The sequence below is a fragment of the Coregonus clupeaformis genome, chromosome 20 (genome assembly GCF_020615455.1).
Source record: "Coregonus clupeaformis isolate EN_2021a chromosome 20, ASM2061545v1, whole genome shotgun sequence".
In the NCBI taxonomy this organism is placed as follows: Eukaryota; Metazoa; Chordata; class Actinopteri; order Salmoniformes; family Salmonidae; genus Coregonus; species Coregonus clupeaformis.
In genome coordinates this window covers 7772511-7794848 of record NC_059211.1, presented here as the reverse complement: position 1 = coordinate 7794848, position 22338 = coordinate 7772511, and the positions used below count along the sequence as shown (strand labels likewise).

Here is a 22338-nt window from a genome sequence, read left to right as displayed (position 1 = left end):
CACATTTAGCTCCATCAGAGTTATACAGCAAGTAACTGAATGCTTTTCATTATCAGTAAACGTCAATTGATCATGTATCTTCAGATACGTGAGGGTAGCCAGATCAATTTGGCATATAGCTAGCTAGCTAAGAAAACAATGTGTCATTTAGCTTGCTTAGATTAGGCTTTTGTAAAGAGCTTGACATTAGCAAGTCCTCATCCTGGTAAAGTTGTCAGTCGGACTACTGTCATCACCACTATAGATAGCAAGCAAATCAAACAATATTTGGATATAGCCATCTAGTTTATCCCCTGAAAGTTAGCTTGTTAACTAGCCATATTGACGTGATCTGTTATTAGCTAGTTAGCCAATTTGACGTGGTCCATCAATCAATGTAGCCTATCATGTCTGTCAGCAGCAATCGTGATTAAACACTATTTTTAAAACAATGTTGAAAGGGGGATAATGTTAACTAACTTCGCTAGGTAGGCCTACTTACTACTATGTTTAGCCAACTGTACAAAGTTTCTGCCGGTAGCTTACAAAGTAAACATTATCAGCTAACAGTAATGTTACATCGGCAAATGCCCCCTTCTGCTGCTTGACAGGCAGAGCCCACTAAGGATGAGAAATTAACCGAAACCACTCATACTTGTCAGGTATAGTTCACTTTTATTTTATATCACTCAATTATCCAATTAATGGTGGCCAATATTGAGAGATATATTGAGGCTACTCTCACATAGCCTATCTGAAATTACATGTTCAATTGATGCTTGTTTACTGATTATGAAAAGCATGCATTTACTTGCTGTAGGCCTATAACTCTGATGATAGAGCTAAATGTGTGCAATTGTTTTGCATGGAATAATCGAACATTTGTAGTTCTGACTATGCTCTTCAAGATGTGATATTACAACCAAATAGTTAACATTTATTTAACAATCCCTTGAAAACGTCACACTGTTCTAACTGGTTTTATCGGATCTAGCAGGTAAATCAAGCACTGCACCTTTATTGTGAAGCTTTATTGATAACGACCTATTTGTATGAGAGGGGTAAACATTCATGTTTGATATGCTAACGTTACTAGCTAGCAGTAGCTAGCTAACTGTGCTGTATTGTCTTGCAAGCTACATTTAATGCGTGTACGAACGAGAAAATAAACAATTTAATTGTCTGCACATGCTTGTGAATTGTTGCATTATTCAAGAGTGTAATATGGTTTGGTTACATTATTCAAGAATGTAGCTAGCTAATATGTTTTAGAGGAAAAGTTGCTTGCATTGTTGAATTATGCTTACTGGCTAGCGGCTACTGTGATATTGATATTTACGGTACATTTGGAGCTGCAGAGCAAAAATGTCACATTGCCAGCCACAACGAAAGGTAAGGCAAGGACGTAATGTAAATTGAAAAGTTTATGAACATATTACTTAAATTGAAATCTCGTTGCGGTGCCTCTCCTTAAACTTTTATCAATGTGAATAGCCCCATAGCGTGTCTTGATGTTGAAAGGGGAGCCGCGGCTGCTCCACATCAGAGGTGAAGCCCTAATTGAGTCCCTGTACCTGATCCTGTGGTAATGATCTGATTAATATAGAGGCTCATTAGCGGCCAGGTGCTGTTTGTCCTCTTAACTACTGGTCTCGCACCAGGAGGGGGGGCTGTGGAGGTAAGACTACTCCACCACTACTTACGCCTTACTTTTTACACATTGAAGGAATTGTCCGTAGAGCTCAGAGACAGCATTGTGTCGACGCACAGATCTGGGGAAGGGTAACAAAAAATGTCTGCAGCATTGAAGGTTCCCAAGAACACAGTGACCTCCATTTTTAAATGGAAGAGGTTTGGATCCACCAAGACTCTTCCTAGAGCTGGCCGCCCGGCCAAACTGAGCAATCGGAGGAGAAGGGCTTTGGTCAAGGAGGTGACCAAGAACCCGATGGTCACTCTTGACAGAGCTCCAGAGTTCCTCTGTGGAGATGGGAGAACCTTCCAGAAGGACAACCATCTCTGCAGCACTATATAGTATATATGGCTTTTATGGTAAAGTGGCCAGACGGAAGCCACTCCTCAGTAAAAGGCACATGACAGCCCGCTTGGAGTTTGCCAAAAGGCACCTAAAGACTCTCAGACCATGAGAAACAAGATTCTCTGGTCTGATGAAATCAAGATTGAACTCTTTGGCCTGAATGCCAAGCGTCACGTCTGGAGGAAACCTGGCACCATCCCTACGGTGAAGCATGGTGGTGGCAGCATCAAGCTGTGGGGATGTTTTTCAGCGGCAGGGACTGGAAGACTAGTCAGGATCAAGGGAACGATGAACGGAGCAAAGTACAGAGAGATCCTTGATGAAAACCTGCTCCAGAGCGCTCATGACCTCAGACTGGGGTGAAGGTTCACCTTTCAACAGGACAACGACCCTAAGCACACAGCCAAGACAACGCAGGAGTGGCTTCGGGACAAGTCTCTGAATGTCCTTGAGTGGCCCAGCCAGAGCCCGGACATAAACCTGATCGAACATCTCTGGAGAGACCTGAAAATAGCTCTGCAGCAACACTCCCCATCCAACTTGACAGAGCTTGAGAGGATCTGCAGAGAGGAATGGGAGAAACTCCCCAAATACAGGTTTGCCAAGTGTCATACCCAAAAAAAACTTGATTCTGTAATCGCTGCCAAAGGTGCTTCAACAAAGTACTTAAGTATTCAGACCCTTTACTATGTAAATGTGATATTTCAGGTTTTTATTTTTTTATACATTTGCTAAAGTTTCTAAAAAGCTGTTTTTTTCTTTGTCATTTATGGGGTATTGTGTGTAGATTGATAAGGGGAACATTTAAAAAAATAATAAGGCTGTAACGTAACAAAATGTGGAAACTCAAGGGGTCTGAATACTTTCTGAATGTATGTATAATTGCAGGAAATAGCTTTAGAATGGCTAATTATCTCTCAGCCCTATGGAAAAATGGGTAGAATTGCAGGAAATTAGCTTTGAAACAGATTTATTTTCTCACAGCCCCATGACAAAATGTGTAGAATTACATGAAACTAGCCTTAAAACTGTAACATTTTATTTCCGCCCCATGGCGAAATCCGTAGAATTACGCGAACGCTGCGTAAATAAATCATAGGGGAAACACTGCAGCCTATAAGCTCACAGCGCAGCATGCAAGGTACATCTGCAGACAGAGCAGCTGTTTTTGTGCCTGTGTGCGTACATGCACCCGCCCAAGGATTATGCAACAGGACAGTGAACGAGTTGCCAGCATCAGTTTTTTTATTAAGGCCTGTTTACAGGATGGGCATGGGAGGAACACTGCTCGTGACTCTGATTTCGCACTGGAAAAATAGCACCAGTGATCTGATTCTGCACAGGCCAGGGGCGGTTGAGGCTATCCACTCTTTCGTTGTCTGTATCGTTTCTATTGTCAACCAATCCCCACGTACAGTAGACGACATATCCTAACAATGCAGCCTCAGAAGAGCCATTGTTCAGATGAACCCGTTTCTCGATTTCCCACATCCTTCAATTGTCATCGTTCATGGAAAGATGGCATTATTCCTTTAAAAGGAATTGAGACCGGCAGATAATCTTCTGCTTTATCTGAGTGTGTGTGTGTGTGTGTGTGTTTTCAATGTGTAGGCCTATAAAGGTGTTTGTTTTTTGTGGCACATGTTCGCCCTGCCATACAAGCTGACTGCCTTGAGTACACACCTGACAAGATGGTCGACCTGTATAATAGCACTCTAAGCAACACATTAAACAGCCTTGCCCCTGAAAAAACACGCCAAGTATCCTTCCAACAGTCCTCCCCATGGTTCAGAGGAGCTGCGCAGCATAAAGACCCATGGCCGCAGTTTAGAGCGTCTGTGTAGTAGTAGTGGCCTAACTGTCCACCTACTGGCCTATAAAGACCACCAGGCTTTCTATTTCAAAGCACTAAAAGCTCTACCTTCTACTCTGCCATGATAGACAACGGACGAGAAAATCCCAGGACCTTGTTTTCCACCATCAGCAACTACCGAACAATGCAACTGATTTTGCTGACTTCTTCAAGGCTAAAATCAACCCCATCCAACAGAACATTGTATCCTCCAACCCCAACCCCACACTGGCTCATACCCCATCACCCATATCCACCCGAGTGACTTTGCTCTGGTCGCACCTGCTGCTGAAGTAGAAATCGTCTAAAAAATCAAGACTACCAGAGGCCCCCTCGACCCTATTCCAACAGCCTCTCAAACTACAGGACCTTTTTCAACCTCCCATTTGTATCTAAAGGCCTGGAGAAGATGGTGGCAACACCGCTTCACGCACATCTCAGTGCTAACCAGCTTTATGAGGCTCTCCAGTCTGGTTTCAGGCCCATGCAAAGTACTGAGCCCTGGTGAATGTTGTAAATGAACTGCTCATGGCTTCAGATACAGGATCGCCCACCATCTTGATTCTTCTGGACCTCAGTGCTGCTTTTGACACAGTAGATCACACCATTCTACTGCAGTGCCTCAGAGAGCACACTGCCATCTGTGGGACTGCGCTTAACTGGTTCACCTACTACCTCTTTAACCGCAAGCAGTACATCACCCTCGGTGAAGCAAGATCAGAGGATTCCACCATAACCTGCGGTGTCCCACAAGAGTCAGTGTTAGGACCTACCCTCTTCCTGCTTTAAATGCTCCCACTTGGCCAGATCTTCAGACAGCACAGTGTCCAATTCCACTGCTACGCAGACGACACACAGGTGTACATTAAAACAAAGCCTGACACAACATCTGCTCTGTCAACATTGTCCAACTGTCTGGAAGAGGTAAAATCTTGGATGCAGAACAACTTCCTCCAACTCAACAGCAGCAAGACCGAGGCAATGCTGATAGGCACCTCCCAGCAGATCACCAACTCCTGCAGCGTCCGCCCTGTCATAATGGCCACATCATCCTCCTCTCCTCTGTCATCACTAATTTGGGTGTGAAATTCGACCCTGCTCTCTCCTTCAATGCCCACATTAGTCATGTTTGTAAAACATCATTCTTTCACCTGAACATCTCCTGCCTAAGACCCTTTCTCACCTCTGACACAGAAATGCTAATCCATGCATTAATTTTCTCCAGAATTTGTGGGAACGCAGTACTTGGGGGCCTGCCTGCCAATTCAATTCATAAACTACAGCTCATCCAAAATGGTGCCGCTAGGATTCTGACACAAACAAAAAAGTCTGCCCACATCATCTTTGCGGATCTCCATTGGCTACTTGTTCCTCAAAGAATTTACAAAAAAAAATCCTCCTTATCTACAAAGCCCTAAATGGCATTGGACCTGCCTACCTGTCAGACCTTCTCTCCCCATATTAACCTCCACGCACCCTACGTTCAAGCCACGCAACTGCACATACCAATGACAACTGCACCGCCCTTAACAGCAATGTGCTACAGAGGATGGTGCCGACGTCCTAGTACATCACTGGGGCCGAGCTCCCTGCCATCCAACACCTCTATATCAGGCGGCATCCGAGGAAGGCGCGAAAAATTGACAAAGACTTCAGCTACCCAAGCCATAGACTGTTCTGCCTGCTACCGTCCGGCAAGTGGTACCGTAGCTTCGGGTCTCGGACCAACAGGCTCCGAGACAGCTTCCATCCCCAAGCCATAAAACTGCTAAATAGTTAACCACATGGTTACCCGGACTATCTGCATTGACCCTATTTTGCACTGACCTTATTCACACTCACAAGACTCTACCCACACACTCACACACACTACACTGACACACTACCTTGTACACCTGCACATTGATATGGTACTGATACTCCCTGTATATAGCTTCATTCTTGTGTATTTATATTCCTCTTGTGTTATTTTTTATTTTTTAACTCTGCATTGTTGGGAAAGGGCTCTGAAGTAAGCATTTCACGGTAAAGTCTACCCCTGTTGTATTCGGCGCATGTGACATACAATTTGATTGGATTTTTTGGGATCTGACCCATACCAATTCAAGAGACTCAAAAACAAGCTTGTACATAAACATGGTTTGAATTGCAGTGGTGTCCGTTGTTGCAAATCACATCTATAACATAACAATCTACAGCAGTGCTTCCCAACCTTTTTTAACCTTGGCACATCTTTGATGGGTAAACATTTCTTTGCGGCATACCTAAAATGTCCATACTGCAAATCATCTATTTTCTGTGAAAAACGTTTTTTATAGATTAAATAGGTTTTATTTGAACTACAGTGGGGGAAAAAAGTATTTAGTCAGCCACCAATTGTGCAAGTTCTCCCACTTAAAAAGATGAGAGAGGCCTGTAATTTTCATCATAGGTACACGTCAACTATGACAGACAAAATGAGAAAATAAAATCTAGAAAATCACATTGTAGGATTTTTAATGAATTTATTTGCAAATTATGGTGGAAAATAAGTATTTGGTCAATAACAAAAGTTTCACAATACTTTGTTATATACCGTTTGTTGGCAATGACACAGGTCAAACGTTTTCTGTAAGTCTTCACAAGGTTTTCACACACTGTTGCTGGTATTTTGGCCCATTCCTCCATGCAGATCTCCTCTAGAGCAGTGATGTTTTGGGGCTGTCGCTGGGCAACACAGACTTTCAACTCCCTCCAAAGATTTTCTATGGGGTTGAGATCTGGAGACTGGCTAGGCCACTCCAGGACCTTGAAATGCTTCTTACGAAGCCACTCCTTCGTTGCCCAGGTGGTGTGTTTGGGATCATTGTCATGCTGAAAGACCCAGCCATGTTTCATCTTCAATGCCCTTGCTGATGGAAGGAGGTTTTCACTCAAAATCTCACGATACATAGCCCCATTCATTCTTTCCTTTACACGGATCAGTCGTCCTGGTCCCTTTGCAGAAAAACAGCCCCAAAGCATGATGTTTCCACCCCCATGCTTCACAGTAGGTATGGTGTTCTTTGGATGCAACTCAGCATTATTTGTCCTCCAAACACGACGAGTTGAGTTTTTACCAAAAAGTTCTATTTTGGTTTCATCTGACCATATGACATTCTCCCAATCCTCTTCTGGATCATCCAAATGCACTCTAGCAATCTTCAGACGGGCCTGGACATGTACTGGCTTAAGCAGGGGGACACGTCTGGCACTGCAGGATTTGAGTCCCTGGCGGCGTAGTGTGTTACTGATGGTAGGCTTTGTTACTTTGGTCCCAGCTCTCTGCAGGTCATTCACTAGGTCCCCCCGTGTGGTTCTGGGATTTTTGCTCACCATTCTTGTGATCATTTTGACCCCACGGGGTGAGATCTTGCGTGGAGCCCCAGATCGAGGGAGATTATCAGTGGTCTTGTATGTCTTCCATTTCCTAATAATTGCTCCCACAGTTGATTTCTTCAAACCAAGCTGCTTACCTATTGCAGATTCAGTCTTCCCAGCCTGGTGCAGGTCTACAATTTTGTTTCTGGTGTCCTTTGACAGCTCTTTGGTCTTGGCCATAGTGGAGTTTGGAGTGTGACTGTTTGAGGTTGTGGACAGGTGTCTTTTATACTGATAACAAGTTCAAACAGGTGCCATTAATACAGGTAACGAGTGGAGGACAGAGGAGCCTCTTAAAGAAGAAGTTACAGGTCTGTGAGAGCCAGACATCTTGCTTGTTTGTAGGTGACCAAATACTTATTTTCCACCATAATTTGCAAATAAATTCATAAAAAATCCTACAATGTGATTTTCTGGATTTTCTTTTCTCAATTTGTCTGTCATAGTTGACGTGTACCTATGATGAAAATTACAGGCCTCTCTCATCTTTTTAAGTGGGAGAACTTGCACAATTGGTGGCTGACTAAATACTTTCCATGTGCATTCCACCTACATCTCAGGGTTATAAGTGAGTGTTCCCAAAAAATTATCAAGATTCTGAAAGGTTTTGTGGCACACGAGAGTGTGAATCAGGGCACCCATGTAAGCAGTCAAAATATAACGTTGGTTTAGACTCACTGTTTTAGGGCAAGCCCCAGAGACCCTGCATATCAGTTATTTGAGCCGTGTATGTAAATGTTCCTCCTGGCTCCCTATTTGATTGAAAAGGTCAATATTAGCCCAATAACCTTCCTAGCTCCCTTAGGACCCTAGAGACCCCCTTCCGGGCAGGTTTATACTGGGCTCCTTACTTAAATAATGGGCACCATCAATTAAGGCAATGGGGGAGCAAAGCTGGTTTATAACAATGTTATGTCTTTCTTGACTTTTTATATTTACCATGTAAGACCACAAGGACCATTGTCCCTTAAGTCTTCTTGTCTTGGGTGAACATGGACAAAATATGAAAGCGTTTATTATTGAAGATACCTTATAACTAGGCTTATTTGTTCTGTTTTACATAGTTCATAATCAGCCGGAGTCGTTTTGTTGTCTTTTGATTTAGGTGAGGATAATAGCTAATAACTCAGACTCTGCTGACATCAACTGGTTTAGCGACTGTAGTGCAGCTTTTGAGAAGATTAGTGAGGCCCATATGCTGTTAACTCTGGGGATAAATAAGGTCTCCGAATATGAAAGCGCCTAGCAGCTAGTCGTCAGTCAATAAGGTCTTCTCTTAGCCCCACCCCCCACCCACCCTCCTCTCTCCATAGTTTGAGATCCATTGGCCGAGGGGGGTAGCCATTGAAGTATGATTTGTACAGCTGCCTCCACCTAGTGTGGTGTTTGTATGGGTTTGCAGGGTGAAGTGTGCCTGTGCATCTGTCCCCTAATGAAGAACACATTGGAGTTTTGGTCTTCGAAAGCATGTGATCAGACGAGAGACAAGGGGAGTCCGTACTCTCTGCCCTCGCACATGTTCTCTGTGTTTTCGTCTCCCCGTTATCCGGTCAGCACCCCCGACCCCGAATGTGGGGTGTTTTGGTTCTGCCGGTGCCCCGTCGGGGATGAGGTGACTTCAATGTGTGGTGTTGGGGTTTGTGCCGCAGGGGTGACTGGAATGTGTGGTGTTGTGTTCCTGGGGTCGTTTGTTGTCTTTTGACACACACATGTGCACTGTTGTGGTCAGCACAGGTCCTTGTTGTGGGTGACACACACAGCAAGCCATCTCTTATATAAACAGCCCATATGTCCCCTCCCGGAATAAAATGTACAGGCTGCCTTGTTTTCCTTGGATGCTGATTGCCAACAAATTAGATTTGGCTGCCAGTGCCTGCCCTCTACTTCCTATTAACCCCTCCCTGCCCATCATCCTTTCCCATCTCTCATTAGGCAGAGACACAGCAGAACATTGCCGACTGCTGTCACTGTGTTTTGTTATGGTTGTTTCAGAAGAGGAAGAATGTATTATTCTCTCCTTTATCAACCAGTCAGATTGCAATCAAGGCGGGCCAAAGATGTGGAATGCGGGCAGTTCATTTAGCTGTCTCGCATGTTATCGTGGACCTGTCAGCATCACATTCCCCTATACCCTTATGTTGAAAGTAGGTCATCACAGCAGGAACAATAACACCTCAATGGTCCACTGTTGAGTAGAGACACCTGAACAGGTCAAATGGTATAACGATCCACAGTTTCACAAGTTTTATTTTTCCATCTTTTGATAACTGCTTTTGATAGTTGGTCGTTTGCATTTTGAAACTCTGCCTCAGACTGGACAGAGAGGACATTGTTGACATGAGGAAAGTTGAGTTGGAAATGTGAATAGTTTAATTATTTGAGGAAATTCACTAACATAAATAGTTTTATCATGGGATTAGGCTAATATTAAAAACTCTTAAAACACTGTAAAGAGTACAATCATAGAAATCTTCTTATGACTAAAATCTAGAGAACAATGTAATACAGAAATAGGTCCCCAGTTGATAGTGTTGTAGTGATATCAATTGGACAAGCAGATGCTTCATGTATGTGTAGTTAGCCACAAGCACTTGAAGAATAAAATGCTGTGCTCTAAACATTAACCTCCTTTAGGGTTTTGCACATTGGAACTTTTAAATAAAGTTAAGGCAAAGGAAATTAGAAGGCACACACAACCTGAAAATAGTAACTAGCACCCTGAAAGAGCCTATCCATATTCAATAATGTAGTTATTTAAAAGTGAGTGCCATAATTTGGGTTTGAGAGAAATCAAAGAAACATCTAATGTGCAGATTTAAGAGATTTATGAGTAAACTTCTATTTAAGAGTAATTAGTGTCAGTCTATATGGATAAAATAAAGGTGTGGGTTGACACATTCGGTGTGATAAATGAAATTTGGCAGTGAATGTGAGTAGATCATATAAGCCTGTCGCTCGAGAAGGCAAATGAGAATCTCAAGCGCACCGAACTCCTCCTCTAACATGCTCCCAAGCAAGTCAATGTGACATTTAAAAAGGCTTTAAAAGACTGTGGAGGCACACACAACCATCAAAACACTGATACCTACGACTGAGATACTGTGGACGCTTCTTTGACTCTACTGCGAGTTGTGTTTAGGGAACTTTTGGGCATCATGCGTTGCAAAATGAGCTACAGTCTTCCCTGCACGCAAGGAACCTCACCCACATATTCAGGACTTTTGGTTTCTTACAGAGCAGGATGCAGGTAATAGCCTTTTAATATTTGGACACATTTGTATGACCTCATCATTGTGTAGCTGTCTTTGCTATTGTATGAAGAAGACTAATCAATAATACTGGATTTTATCAATGGTTTTAGTAGAATTTGATCAACTTAATTGTGCTCTTGCTCTAGTTTTGTATCCATTATCAGTTACTAGAAGAGCAAAGTTGCAAGTGTCCCATGAAGAATTGTTACTGTGTCTTCTCGTTGGTCGTGTTGTGCCACTGTATTACAATTTATATCGACTTTGTAAAAGCAGTGATACAAGCCCTTTGGCTACTTTCTTGTAGCATCAGTAACTTTAATGTGGTGTGACATTTGATGGGCGGTTGTGCCTGTCTCTCTGCACGTCCACTCGTAGCCTTGCTGAGCTGCCGCCAGTTTCATACAGAGAGCCTTGGGAGTACCATGTGCATCGATGATTGACAGGTGCCTTGTGTTTACATTGAATGGAGGAGTCTATGGCATTTATGGAATACTCGGGACCTAATTGCATAGTTTTCTGCAACAGTTGAGATACCATGACACACAGACACACACAAGCATTTGTCACCTCAAGACACTATCCAAAGCTGATGATGCGCTCCAAGTTCAAACTGTAAAGGGGCATTTGATACATATTTACAACAAATTCATATTATGTATGCTGTTCATGTTTGATTTGTGCCAAGGAAACATACAACTTCCGATGTTTTGGAGCAGAACAGCATGGGCCGTATAGTTTTACCTCACCCGTGAATATGGAGGAAGAATACAATTAAATGTATTCAGCTGTATCAGTAAAATATTAAATCACATTAATAGGAAACTTCTACAGACCTGCACAAAATGTTATCTTGCCAGAGCACATTCTAGCGGCGTGTTGCGCGCGAGCCGCTTTGTTCAGTCGTGCGTTTACAGGGCGGTGTTGTACAGGAAAGGCAGCGATGGCGCATTGGTCTTTGTAAAGGGATCTAAAACGACAACCTTTGGGGATTAAATAGCGACCTGTGAGATTATTTAATGTGTCAACGAGACGTTGGGCACTGAACGAAGTGAGTATTGTGCATTTTCTATAAGGATAAGGGTTTAAACGGAGCGATAAACGAGAGGTATGGAACCATCATAAAAGGGTACAATAAACGCAGTGTATTCGACTGTAATGTCGATTAGACAACAAAAGATTGCAACTAATACTATCCTCAAACCTGTTAAGATAAAACATGCCAAAAAAGTATAGGTTTGTATTGTATTACATCTGAAAGGAGAAATATTTATTCGGAGGATGGTGTTTGAAAACATTTTTTCCCAACAGTTTTCACCACACACGGTGGTTGAGAGCACTGCGCGACTTTTGTGCATTTGCATCAAAAAGAGATGCACCGTTGTGAGATTAGTCCATTTAGGTATGATTTTGATTTGCATTAGAAGCGGAAATAATACAAGGTTCAACTTCCAATAGCAATCAGTTTTTGATCATTTCTGTTTTGCATGGCATGTTATTATTCTGCCTCTAGAATGCAGTGACCACCAGGTGCCCAACAACATGTTTTTATATTATTCACTATAACTATTTTATGCGAATTCGTTTATTCCCTAATCCTTGGCCTTTGTATGTACTGCATTAGAAATCATATTTGAGTATTTGCACAGGGTGTGCCGACAAGGCTCGCGGTGCCCTGTAGAGGTAGATGGTGCATTGTGCATCTGAAGGGGCAATCTGCAGTTGCTTTATCCATTTTTGAACTTAATTAATTAAATGTACTCATTGATTCTTGAAGAATATAATTTATAAATGCCTCATGAGCTTTAGTTCAACTGTCGTACCCCATCAGAACCCAAACTATAAGCTTATTTCACTCCAATGTTTGTAAACAAAGTAAATATAAACGAACTATATAGCCTCAAAACATGGTTGAAACTATAATTTTGATATCATGGATAGTCAGTCCTTGCATCCATAGCTCTGTCTATGTAAATTGAGTGGTTACATTTCTCCAGCCTTATCCCTTAGCTGCTTTACGGAAACAGGGGTGGGGGGAGGATGCTTTGTTATTGTTTCAACTGCTGATTGGCGCGTTGATGCCTATTGAAAGTGCATAGCACACCGTGCTGCGCGGTGAAACGCCACTTCCCATTCATTTGCAATGGGCGAGGGACCGTTGGGCGGTGCGGACGTGGCGTGGAAGGCAGTGAAAAAGCTTTATGGAAATCACCAGCGTTGAACGCTGGCCCATGACCAATCATATCGAGTGGTTCCCATGACGAATTTGACGCTAGCGACCCATCGCTGGTGACTTTCTTCAGCAAAGATGGCTGACAAAAATACTAGGATGGAAGCAAATGTAAGTAATTATAACGTCTTAACGAGTCATGTAATAAATGTACAGTTTAGAGGAATATATTAGTTAATGTAGAGACAAACGATTATGCATATTTTCTTGTCATAAACTTAATTTACCAAAATCGCTATTTAGCAAGCTATCTGACTAGCTAACATTAGCCAGCTAGCTAGCTAGCTTTATGGGTGTTGTGACATGTGTATGACATTGTAATTCGTGTTGTTTAATGTTTTAGGGACTCCTGAGAAAACCAGCAAACCAGGCTGTCGTCTTATGAAACAGTGGATATAAAGAATCTAGCTAGATAAAGCATTTACTGCAAATGTAATGTACAATTGTGTAAGTGTAACAATAAATGTAAATGTAAGCTTGCCTTGATGATATTTCCCATGCAATGCAGCTGAAGTAACATAGCTAGCTAACTATTTTCTTGATTATTGTGTAGTGGAGTATAAAACTACCTGTATGCCTATGGATGTGTAGCTAGCTATGTAGCCGATCTGTGTATGGACCCTAAAACATTTAGTATAAATATTAGTTCAGAACCTAGCTGTGAACCTCAGCTATCATAGCCTGTTGGATCGACTTCAAAACAGTCAGAATGGCATTAATGAAGCATACGGATTGAGTAGAATATAATATAACTTTATTGTGCCAAGGATGCAAGTCCTATATGCATGTAGTTATTACCAAGCATGAGATCCCCACATTGTAGCCTGTACATTTAATATATTCACTGATCATGTAGTCTACCTTGGCAAATAAAAGTGCGGTTAAGGTATGAATGTCTGTGAGACATTCTTTTTCAGTCATATCCAATACCAGGAGTATCAAACTCCATTCTTTGAATGATGCTGTGTCTGCATTACAATTATACACTTCAACAGTATTTACCAATCCTGGTCGTGGGACATCAATGGTTACACATTGTAACTATGCAGTAGACTAGAAACATGATTTAAGTAGTTAAAGGCTGATTTTGTAAGTTATGTATACAGAAACAGAATTTAAGAAACAGTACACTACACTTCCTATGCATCATGTAAATACTCTAAAACCGGTTCATCTCAATGTCAAACTCCCTTCATCTGCATTGATCTGAGGACACAGGATATGTGTAGTATTTCATCAAATGAGACTTAATTTCAACCAGTAGAGAATGTGAAACGCTTTATTGAAATAAGTTCATTATCCAAGTGTTATAAATACATAATACATGCATTATAAATATTATAATTGTAATATTATATTCTAAATACAAGTTCAATCTGTACTTCAATGCACATCTGGTGTGCATTATAAAAACAGAGGAGGTGGGTAGAGAGGTGTAAGAAAGAGTGTAAAAGACAGAAAGGGAAAGAGGTAAGAACAGAGGAGCAGAAAAGACGGCATATGATTAATGAATTACAGTGCTACTCTAATATTCTCTCAGTTCATCACAATTACATAATAGTGTCTCTAGCGGTGTCTCCTAACAGCCTTGGACCCCCAGTTGGCCCGAAGGTTATCTTAAGAGCGGGTGAGATGGTGATGACGGGACTGGGGGTTGGCACCCTCTCTCACATCAAAACATACCTGCAGACGAGAGACAGATGGAGAAAGAGAGAGAGAGCATGATTAAGCCTTGTGTTTTTTTTTATTCTAACACTGTCAGTCATCATAATCATCAGGAGGTGAAATGCAAAACTAAAGTTTTATCATTAACTCTGGGACTACTACATCTCTATCTGTATTTCAATGTAAAGCATCCCTTTAATAATACTTCCTGTTGATCCGACCAAGTGACCTCTCACCTCTGATCATCCTGTGCCCTCTGTGTCAGCCAGTTCAGATGCGGGAGGGGTTCACCAGCACAGCTGATATAACCTAGAGGATTTAGGGAGAAGGGGGGAGAGGGATGAAGTGAAGGAGAGAGACTGTTATTGAGAAAATAAGGTAGTTAAAGAGACAATGTTCAACAGGAACTTTTAGTCTGACACTCCAACATTGCTCATCATAATATTTGTAATATTTCTATATTCCTTAATTCCATTCTTTTACTTTTAGGTTGTGTGTATTTTGTGAATTGTTAGATATGCTGCACTGTTGGAGCTAGAAACACGAGCATTTCGCTACACCCGCAATAACATCTGCTGAACGTGTATGTGACAAATATAATTGGATTTGATTTGATAACATTGGATAGATAGATGCATGTGCACACACGTGCATGTGTCGCATGTGACAATAGCAGGATCATATCAAGGATAGCATCACAAATTAATTCAGAAATACCACTTGAAGCTTGATGATGACTCAATCAGCTGTGTAGTGCTAAGGCAAAAACTAAAATGTGCACCCCTTTGAGTCCCCAGGACCAGGACTGAGAACCACTGCTCTTCATTGGGACCTCTTCATCTCTCTGTATCTGAGGACAGAAAACCTCACAAGAAACACTCAAATTAGACCGCACTGAATATTATGTTACTATTATCTCCGTCCTCACTTCTAGGGACTGGAACTACACAAAAGTACCTGCCCTATCCAGAATAGCCTGCTCTCTCACTTTGACAGATGGGGCTGCTATCCTTTCACCCTCCTCCATGGCAGTTAGCTAGCTACCTACAAATGCATTTGGAGTTTGTTTTTTACAGTGATGAATACATCAAGATAGCTAGCTAATATGAAGTTAGGTAGCTGGTCAAATTTAATTTACTTAGCTAGCTATCTATACAGTATGTAAAGTTGGCTAGATAGCTAGCTAGCTACGTTAGCAGCTAATTTGAGTTAGCCTGCACTGTAGCTAGTTAGCTAATAATACATCGGTTTTTTTACATTTTCGAAATGTATTTACTTACTTGAATAGGTTCTCCCAGCCATGTGGACGATTGGAAACAGGGCTCAAAGTTTTTGTCACCAGAGCGGTTTAGAGCATATTACTATTTACCTGTGAATAAATTCATGAAATGGAGAATGGATTAAACTATTTACCCATTTAATAACCAGACCTTCAGACAAACTTGCTATGCTGAATTCTTGACGCACAATCAAACATGCTGCCATATGCTGCCAGTACGCCCACAAGCGAGTCACTCTGGGGGGCCAAAAAGGCACGCGGCAATTTACCGCATGCTAGTGTACACGAGCCGTTAGGCAGGATTAGAGCGGCAGATTGACAAGGGCGGCATTTCCCGAGCTAAACTGACCAAGAATCACCTCCAACAACACCTCACATAATTCTGCCCCAAAACTATGAAAACTTCTCTCTCCCAGTGGTGGGCTATTAAGGTGAGCGCTGATGATGCCCCATGATAAGCAGTGCCCACTTTGCTAAAGGCAGGGACGCAAAATATGTATCGTGTCCATACTGCGGCGTGCCACCACCGCTCCGTCAAAGTCATCTAACATAAATCATGTAGCCTATACAGTGGAGAGTATATAGCCTCTGTGGCCGTTTCGGTCTCCTACAGGGCGACCAAATGTATGACAATGTCATGAGATGGACACTTTTTACATCATGCGTGTTTCCGATCAAATTGCCTAAATGGCGCCCTATCAACAAAAAAAAATGCTTCGATGTGAATATGAATTAACATGTTAACAAACATACCATATCCTAAAAACAGGACAGGTCAAAGTAAAATGGACAATAGCCTATGAAATTAGACTACTCACAACTGCTGTCGAGGAGTTTCACTCAGTGGGCTATAGTGTCATGATAATTACGGATTTCATTAGTCTATTTCTGAGCAGATCATGGCGAAGAAGAAAATATGAACTGCATTTTCCAAGAACGAGATGCCTGATAAACATAGGTAGGGCTATAGCTGACATAGGCGGCGAGGCACGTGAGTTTCTGCGTGACAGTTATGATATTCATATTCGCATTTTCATGGAACAGTTTCATTTCAATAATACCAATGTTGTTTCTCAAAATGATTGTCACGTGATTAATAATACAATTCTGAATTAAAATGATAAAAAATATCAAAGTAAAAATTCAACTAATGCGAGAGCACCAGCTTCTGCCATATGGACATATTGATAGGCCTACATCATGAGCCATTGCCGGCTAAAGAAATGAGCGCATGAAACTCAGAGATAGCCTATAGACCAAATTGGCCAATTCAGCATTGTCAACTAAGTAAAAATACATAGCCGACAAATAAAAACAGTAAGAATATCGTGATGAAAATTCTGGTTTTTCAATCACATTCATCTATCTACTCCGCCTGTCTGCCTCCCTTTCTATCTAAAAACAGTACGAATATTGTGATAAAAATTCTGGTTCTTTGAATCACATTCATCTATGTACTCCGCCTGTCTGCCTCCCTTTCTATCTGTCTTGACTTAAGCAAAATAAAAATCATAAAAAAGAATAATAACAATTTAGGGGGTAGATCAGCTTTTGGCTTCCATCAATGTTATTGTCTGCATAATTTCCAATCCCCCATATTTTTGTTGTGAATATATAAATTATAGAGCAAAAAAAATAAAAATAAAGAATCCTTTATTATTTCCCCCCTAACCCTACCATCCCTCCCCTAATTGGTGTAAACTAATGGACAACAACACTTAGGCTTCTACTTCCAACTTATACATACTATATCATTTTTACGGACACAGAATATTTTACAATAGTTATCTTTTGTTTGTTTTTTGTCCCATCTTTCAGCTTCACTCAACCCCTCCCGTCTATCTCTGAACACCATCCAGTTTAGATTTCTATTTGCCATATATTTTTCAACTGTGCTGTGATGTTTCACAAAAGTTCTGAACATGTCTATTCTCACAGGTTCTACATATTGTAAATTAAAGATACTTTTTATTTTATTATTATTGATCGATTGACTATGACTTTTTAAATCACCCAGCAATGCTATTTGCTGAGTTAGCTCCAGGTAAATGTTGCAATTCTTCAGCCATACCTGAACCTGCGACCAAAAACAAGCTACATATGGACAGTACCATATTTGACTTGAGATATTGCTAGTGAAGTGCTACATTGTATCAAATCAATCAACTAGGTCTGTTGCTAGCAAACTTCCAACACTGTATCAACTAGCCTATTCCGGCAAGGGAAAAGTGTTAAGGCATTTTATGACGTTTCCACTGGATATATGGGATCATCAGAGCATGACATTTTGCTCTTTCACACCGAGACTTGGTGGTTATCGAGGGGGAGAGTGTTGGAAAGATTTTTGGAAAGATTTTTCAAATACTGTGATGAACTATTTCTTACAAGTGTAGTAGCTTGTGAACCGGCAAACAACGTTTCCACTCCAAGAATGAGAACAGTAAATGACTGTGATTAATACAATCATTAACAGAAACTGAATGTAGACCTAACCAAATGACGGGGATTAACAGTAAATTTACTACTGGTGAAATATGTAATGGGGAATTTATACAAATAAACAATTAAAGGGCAAACAATTCACACAATAAAACAATTAATGCAGCAAGAATTGGCGGGAGACAGCTGAGCGGATTCTGGAGAGCTGCGTGCATTCTGGAGAGTGATGCGCCTATATCTTTGCCACCCTCCCACCGACCCCTCCCCTTCTTCTTGTCTCAACATTTCAAATGATACTCAAGACACATCTTCATTAGATCCTTTTCACTGACAGCAGCAACTCAATCAGCTACGCCTATGGTAGCTGATATTCAGAGGTTGAATAGCCAGAATTTTTTGTCTTCAGTGTTTGACAGGTATCAGGACTATAAACCCAATGCAACAGCCTGTTTTACAAACCACATAGATAGGCATTCATAGGCTGACACTGTATAGCCTCGGCTACTATTCTACTTTGAGGGGATAGGAGGAAGGCAGCAATTTTTTGGGGTCTCACCTAGGGCGGCATATCGGCCAGGACCGGGCCATAAGCCTAAACCCCAAACATCTGGCCTGCTTAAAACCCCTTTACATGTAAATAAACTAGCCTAAATCCAAAATGTGCATAGCCTGCTATTTACTAGAGGCACCATTATTTTATATGCTGGAAAAGCAGACATTGACAATGTGGTCTTGAACAGGATTGTGCATAACAAGTCCTTGCGTTCTGCATGGATGAACAGATGACTTTAGCAAAGTGCTACTTAAACACTGAATACACATGAACATCCAATTTATGAGTTGTACCTACACTATATATACAAAAGTATGTGGACTAGGGTTGTTGTGGTGGTAACCATATTACCGCCACACCGGCAGTCGTGAGTTATGACCGCAGTAAAATTCCATGTGACAGTTGAGTCAAGGTAATCTCCTTTTATGCACTCTGGACATGCTTTGGTAGTACACAACTTGCTAACTACCATCAGGTCCTAATGGCCTGGTACTCTGGGCTCTATTGTCCCTCTAACCACTCTGACATTAATGCAAATGAAATCAAAAAATCACATCAGCTACACGATGATGATTAATTGAAAACACCCATACGCATATTAGATCTTATGCATATGCATAGGCTTATGAGGCCAATGTATAAAATAGTAAAACATTAAGAAAAACCCTTGAATGAGTAGGTGTGTCCAAACTTTTGACTGGTACTGTATTTCTCAGCTGGTCATATTAAGCACAGCTCCGCTATAAAACCGAAGTAGCCTACAAAACGGACCAGCGGGAAAGTGCGCTGCATCTATTCGCTATTCAAGTGCATAAAGATGACGTATTTTTTCCCTGCTCCTGTTCCTGCCCATTTGATAATGGGTCATTCTAAATCAAAACTAATTTTACAGATTAGTAAAGACAAGATTAAACTGAGAATAGTCTGATGGGTGATAATATGATCACTTGATGAGTAAACAGCTGTGTGCAGCCTGGGGAAGTATTTTGCTATCATGAATAGCCTATAGTCGCACTATATGTTTTGATTTCTAAGACATTCTAAGATTTGTATCATTCACAACTAAAGTTGCCAAATAACTCTAAATCTAGCATATAGGACCGGTTTCAAATTATCACTTTTACGCTCAACATAGCCATTTCATATGCGCACTCGCGCCGTAATGGGAAAAATATCCTTTCTATTTTATTCAGCTAAGTTCAATTATTTTTTTCTTACTATAAAATCATATAAAATAAAATAATGGCACGGGACTTATAAGCATATCTTGTAAGCTAAATGAACAAGCCTACAGCCTACGGCATATCATAATGTTTCTTTAAACCTGACTAAAACAATGGATTTTTTTGTGATTCTGTATATTAAATTGATTTATTAGACTTTTTTTTATGTAGATGTTCCAAAGGCATGCATCAGCGGCTTGTATGCTGGAGGCCTGGAAATGCTAAACGTGTTTGTTATTTAATGGTCAATTACCATGAGACCTGCACTCTTTTGCATGACAATAACCAGATGACAAAATGTCATGACCGCCACAGCCATAATATGGACACCCCTTAAAATTAGTGGATTCGGCTATTTCAGCCACACCCGTTGCTGACCGGTGTGTAAAATTGAGCACACAGCCATGCAATCTCCTTAGACAAAGATTGGCAGTAGAATGGCCTTACTGAAGAGCTCAGTGACTTTCAACGTGGCACTGTCATAGGAAGCGACCTTTCCAACAAGTCAGTTTGTCCCCGGTCAACTGTAAGTGGTGTTATTGTGAAGTGGAAACGTCTAGGAGCAACAACGGCTCAGCTGCGAAGTGGTTGGCCACACAAGCTCACAGAACGAGACCGCCGAGTGCTGAAGCGCGTAGCATGTAAAAAAACGTCTGTCTTCGGTTGCAACACTCACTACAGAGTTCCAAACTGCCTCTGGAAGCAACGTCAACACACCTGCCTGAATGCATAGTGGCAACTGTAAAGTTTGGTGGAGGAGGAATAATGGTCTGGAGCTGTTTTTCATGGTTCGGGCTAGGTCCCTTAGTTCCAGTGAAGGTAAATCTTAATGCTACAGCATAAAATGACATTCTAGACGAGTCTGTGCTTCCAACTGTGTGGCAACAGTTTGGGGAAGGCCCTTTCCTGTTTCAGCATGACAAAGCCCCTGTGCACAAAGCGAGGTCCATACAGAAATGGTTTGTAGAGATCGGTGTGGAAGATCTTGACTGGCCTGCACAGAGCCCTGACCTCAACCCCATCGAACACCTTTGGGATGAATTGGAACGCCGACTGTGAGCCAGGCCTAATCGCCCAACATCAGTGCCCAACCTCACTAATGCTCTTGTGGCTGAATGGAAGAAAGTCCCCGCAGCAATGTTCCAACATCTAGTGGAAAGTTTTCCCAGAAGAGTGGAGGCTGTTATAGCAGCAAAGGGGGGACCAACTCCATATTAATGCACATGATTTTGGAATGAGATGTTCGACAAGCAGGGGTCCACATAATTTTGGTAATGTAGTGTCCCCTGGAAAAGCAGTTCTGCTCTACTCCAAAGTAAAGGGGAAATCATATGTCATTTTTGACATGCGTAGGCTTGACTGGTGACAGTCATCGTTGAAAATGGAAACATGCATTTGAATGTGTAATAGATGATTTGATGATTCTCTTCAAAGGAATAGGGTGGCCTCTTCCTCATTCCTTCGGTATTAACATTATTTTTCTCTTCGTCTTTCTCCACAGTGCTTCCGGAGCCAGTGTTGTAGCCATCGATAACAAGATCGAGCAAGCAATGGTGAGTGCATCTCTTTGTTTTACTTTCTAACTAGGCACTACTAACATATTGAAAAGTTGAAGTACATGATTTGACCTGATAAAGCTTGTGAGTAACGTATGACATAGTAGTATATCTCTCTTGCTTGCCCTCTCTGTAGTGTGTGTGCAGTGTTCTATGTTCCTTAATTGTTGTGCTAATGGCAGACCTCTCTCCTCAGGACCTAGTGAAGAGCCACCTGATGTACGCAGTGCGGGAGGAGGTGGAGGTGCTGAAGGAGCAGATCAAGGAACTGTACGAGAGGAACTCTCAGCTGGAGCAGGAGAACGCTGTGCTCAAGTCCCTGGCTAACATGGACCAGCTCACCCAGCTGTCTCAGCAGCTACACCCCACCAATAACAACAACGCCAATACCAACACCCCCCTGGAGGGTGCAACCCAGCCTCTCAGCCTGCCCCAGCAGCCCAACGTCACCTCTGTGTGATCCCCTGCCCTCGTAATACACCTCCCCGACATACGGGAGGAGGAGACCCCAACAAACAACCAACCAACCCCTGCCTCTCCCGCCGCCTTGCAACATAAAAAAAGAGCTCAGAACTTCATTTGATTTGTTTTTTGGAGAAGCAAAAAACTATCAAAATCAGCCTTCGTTTGACACCCTTGTCTTTGACTCGCGTGAAGAGCCATGCTTCATTGTGCGTGCTGCTGCTGTCGTCGGGCCTTCCCAGTATTAGACAATCATCATCCTGTGATAGCTTTCTTTTGGCCGGGAATCCCGCGTTAAGTTGGGGAGCTGGGGAGCTGGCCAAGGGAGGAGTGCGGTGCAGGGCCACGGGGGGAGAGAGGCAATGCGGCGCATGGTGGCGGTAGTGGAGGTGGTCAAAGAGTCCGAAAAACAGGG

At 42.0% G+C, this 22338-nt stretch overlaps 1 protein-coding gene across 1 annotated transcript in view; it reads left to right on the top strand.

Annotated features, from left to right (window-relative positions):
- LOC121533774 (TSC22 domain family protein 2) overlaps window positions 1-22338 on the top strand; it is an 85105-nt gene extending 62767 nt beyond the window's left edge. Inside the window, exons 2-3 of the mRNA XM_041840009.2 lie at window positions 21407-21458; window positions 21658-22338. Of these exons, the coding sequence (XP_041695943.2) occupies window positions 21407-21458; window positions 21658-21921 (316 nt within the window). The 3' untranslated portion in view covers window positions 21922-22338. The remainder of the gene's footprint in view (window positions 1-21406; window positions 21459-21657) is intronic.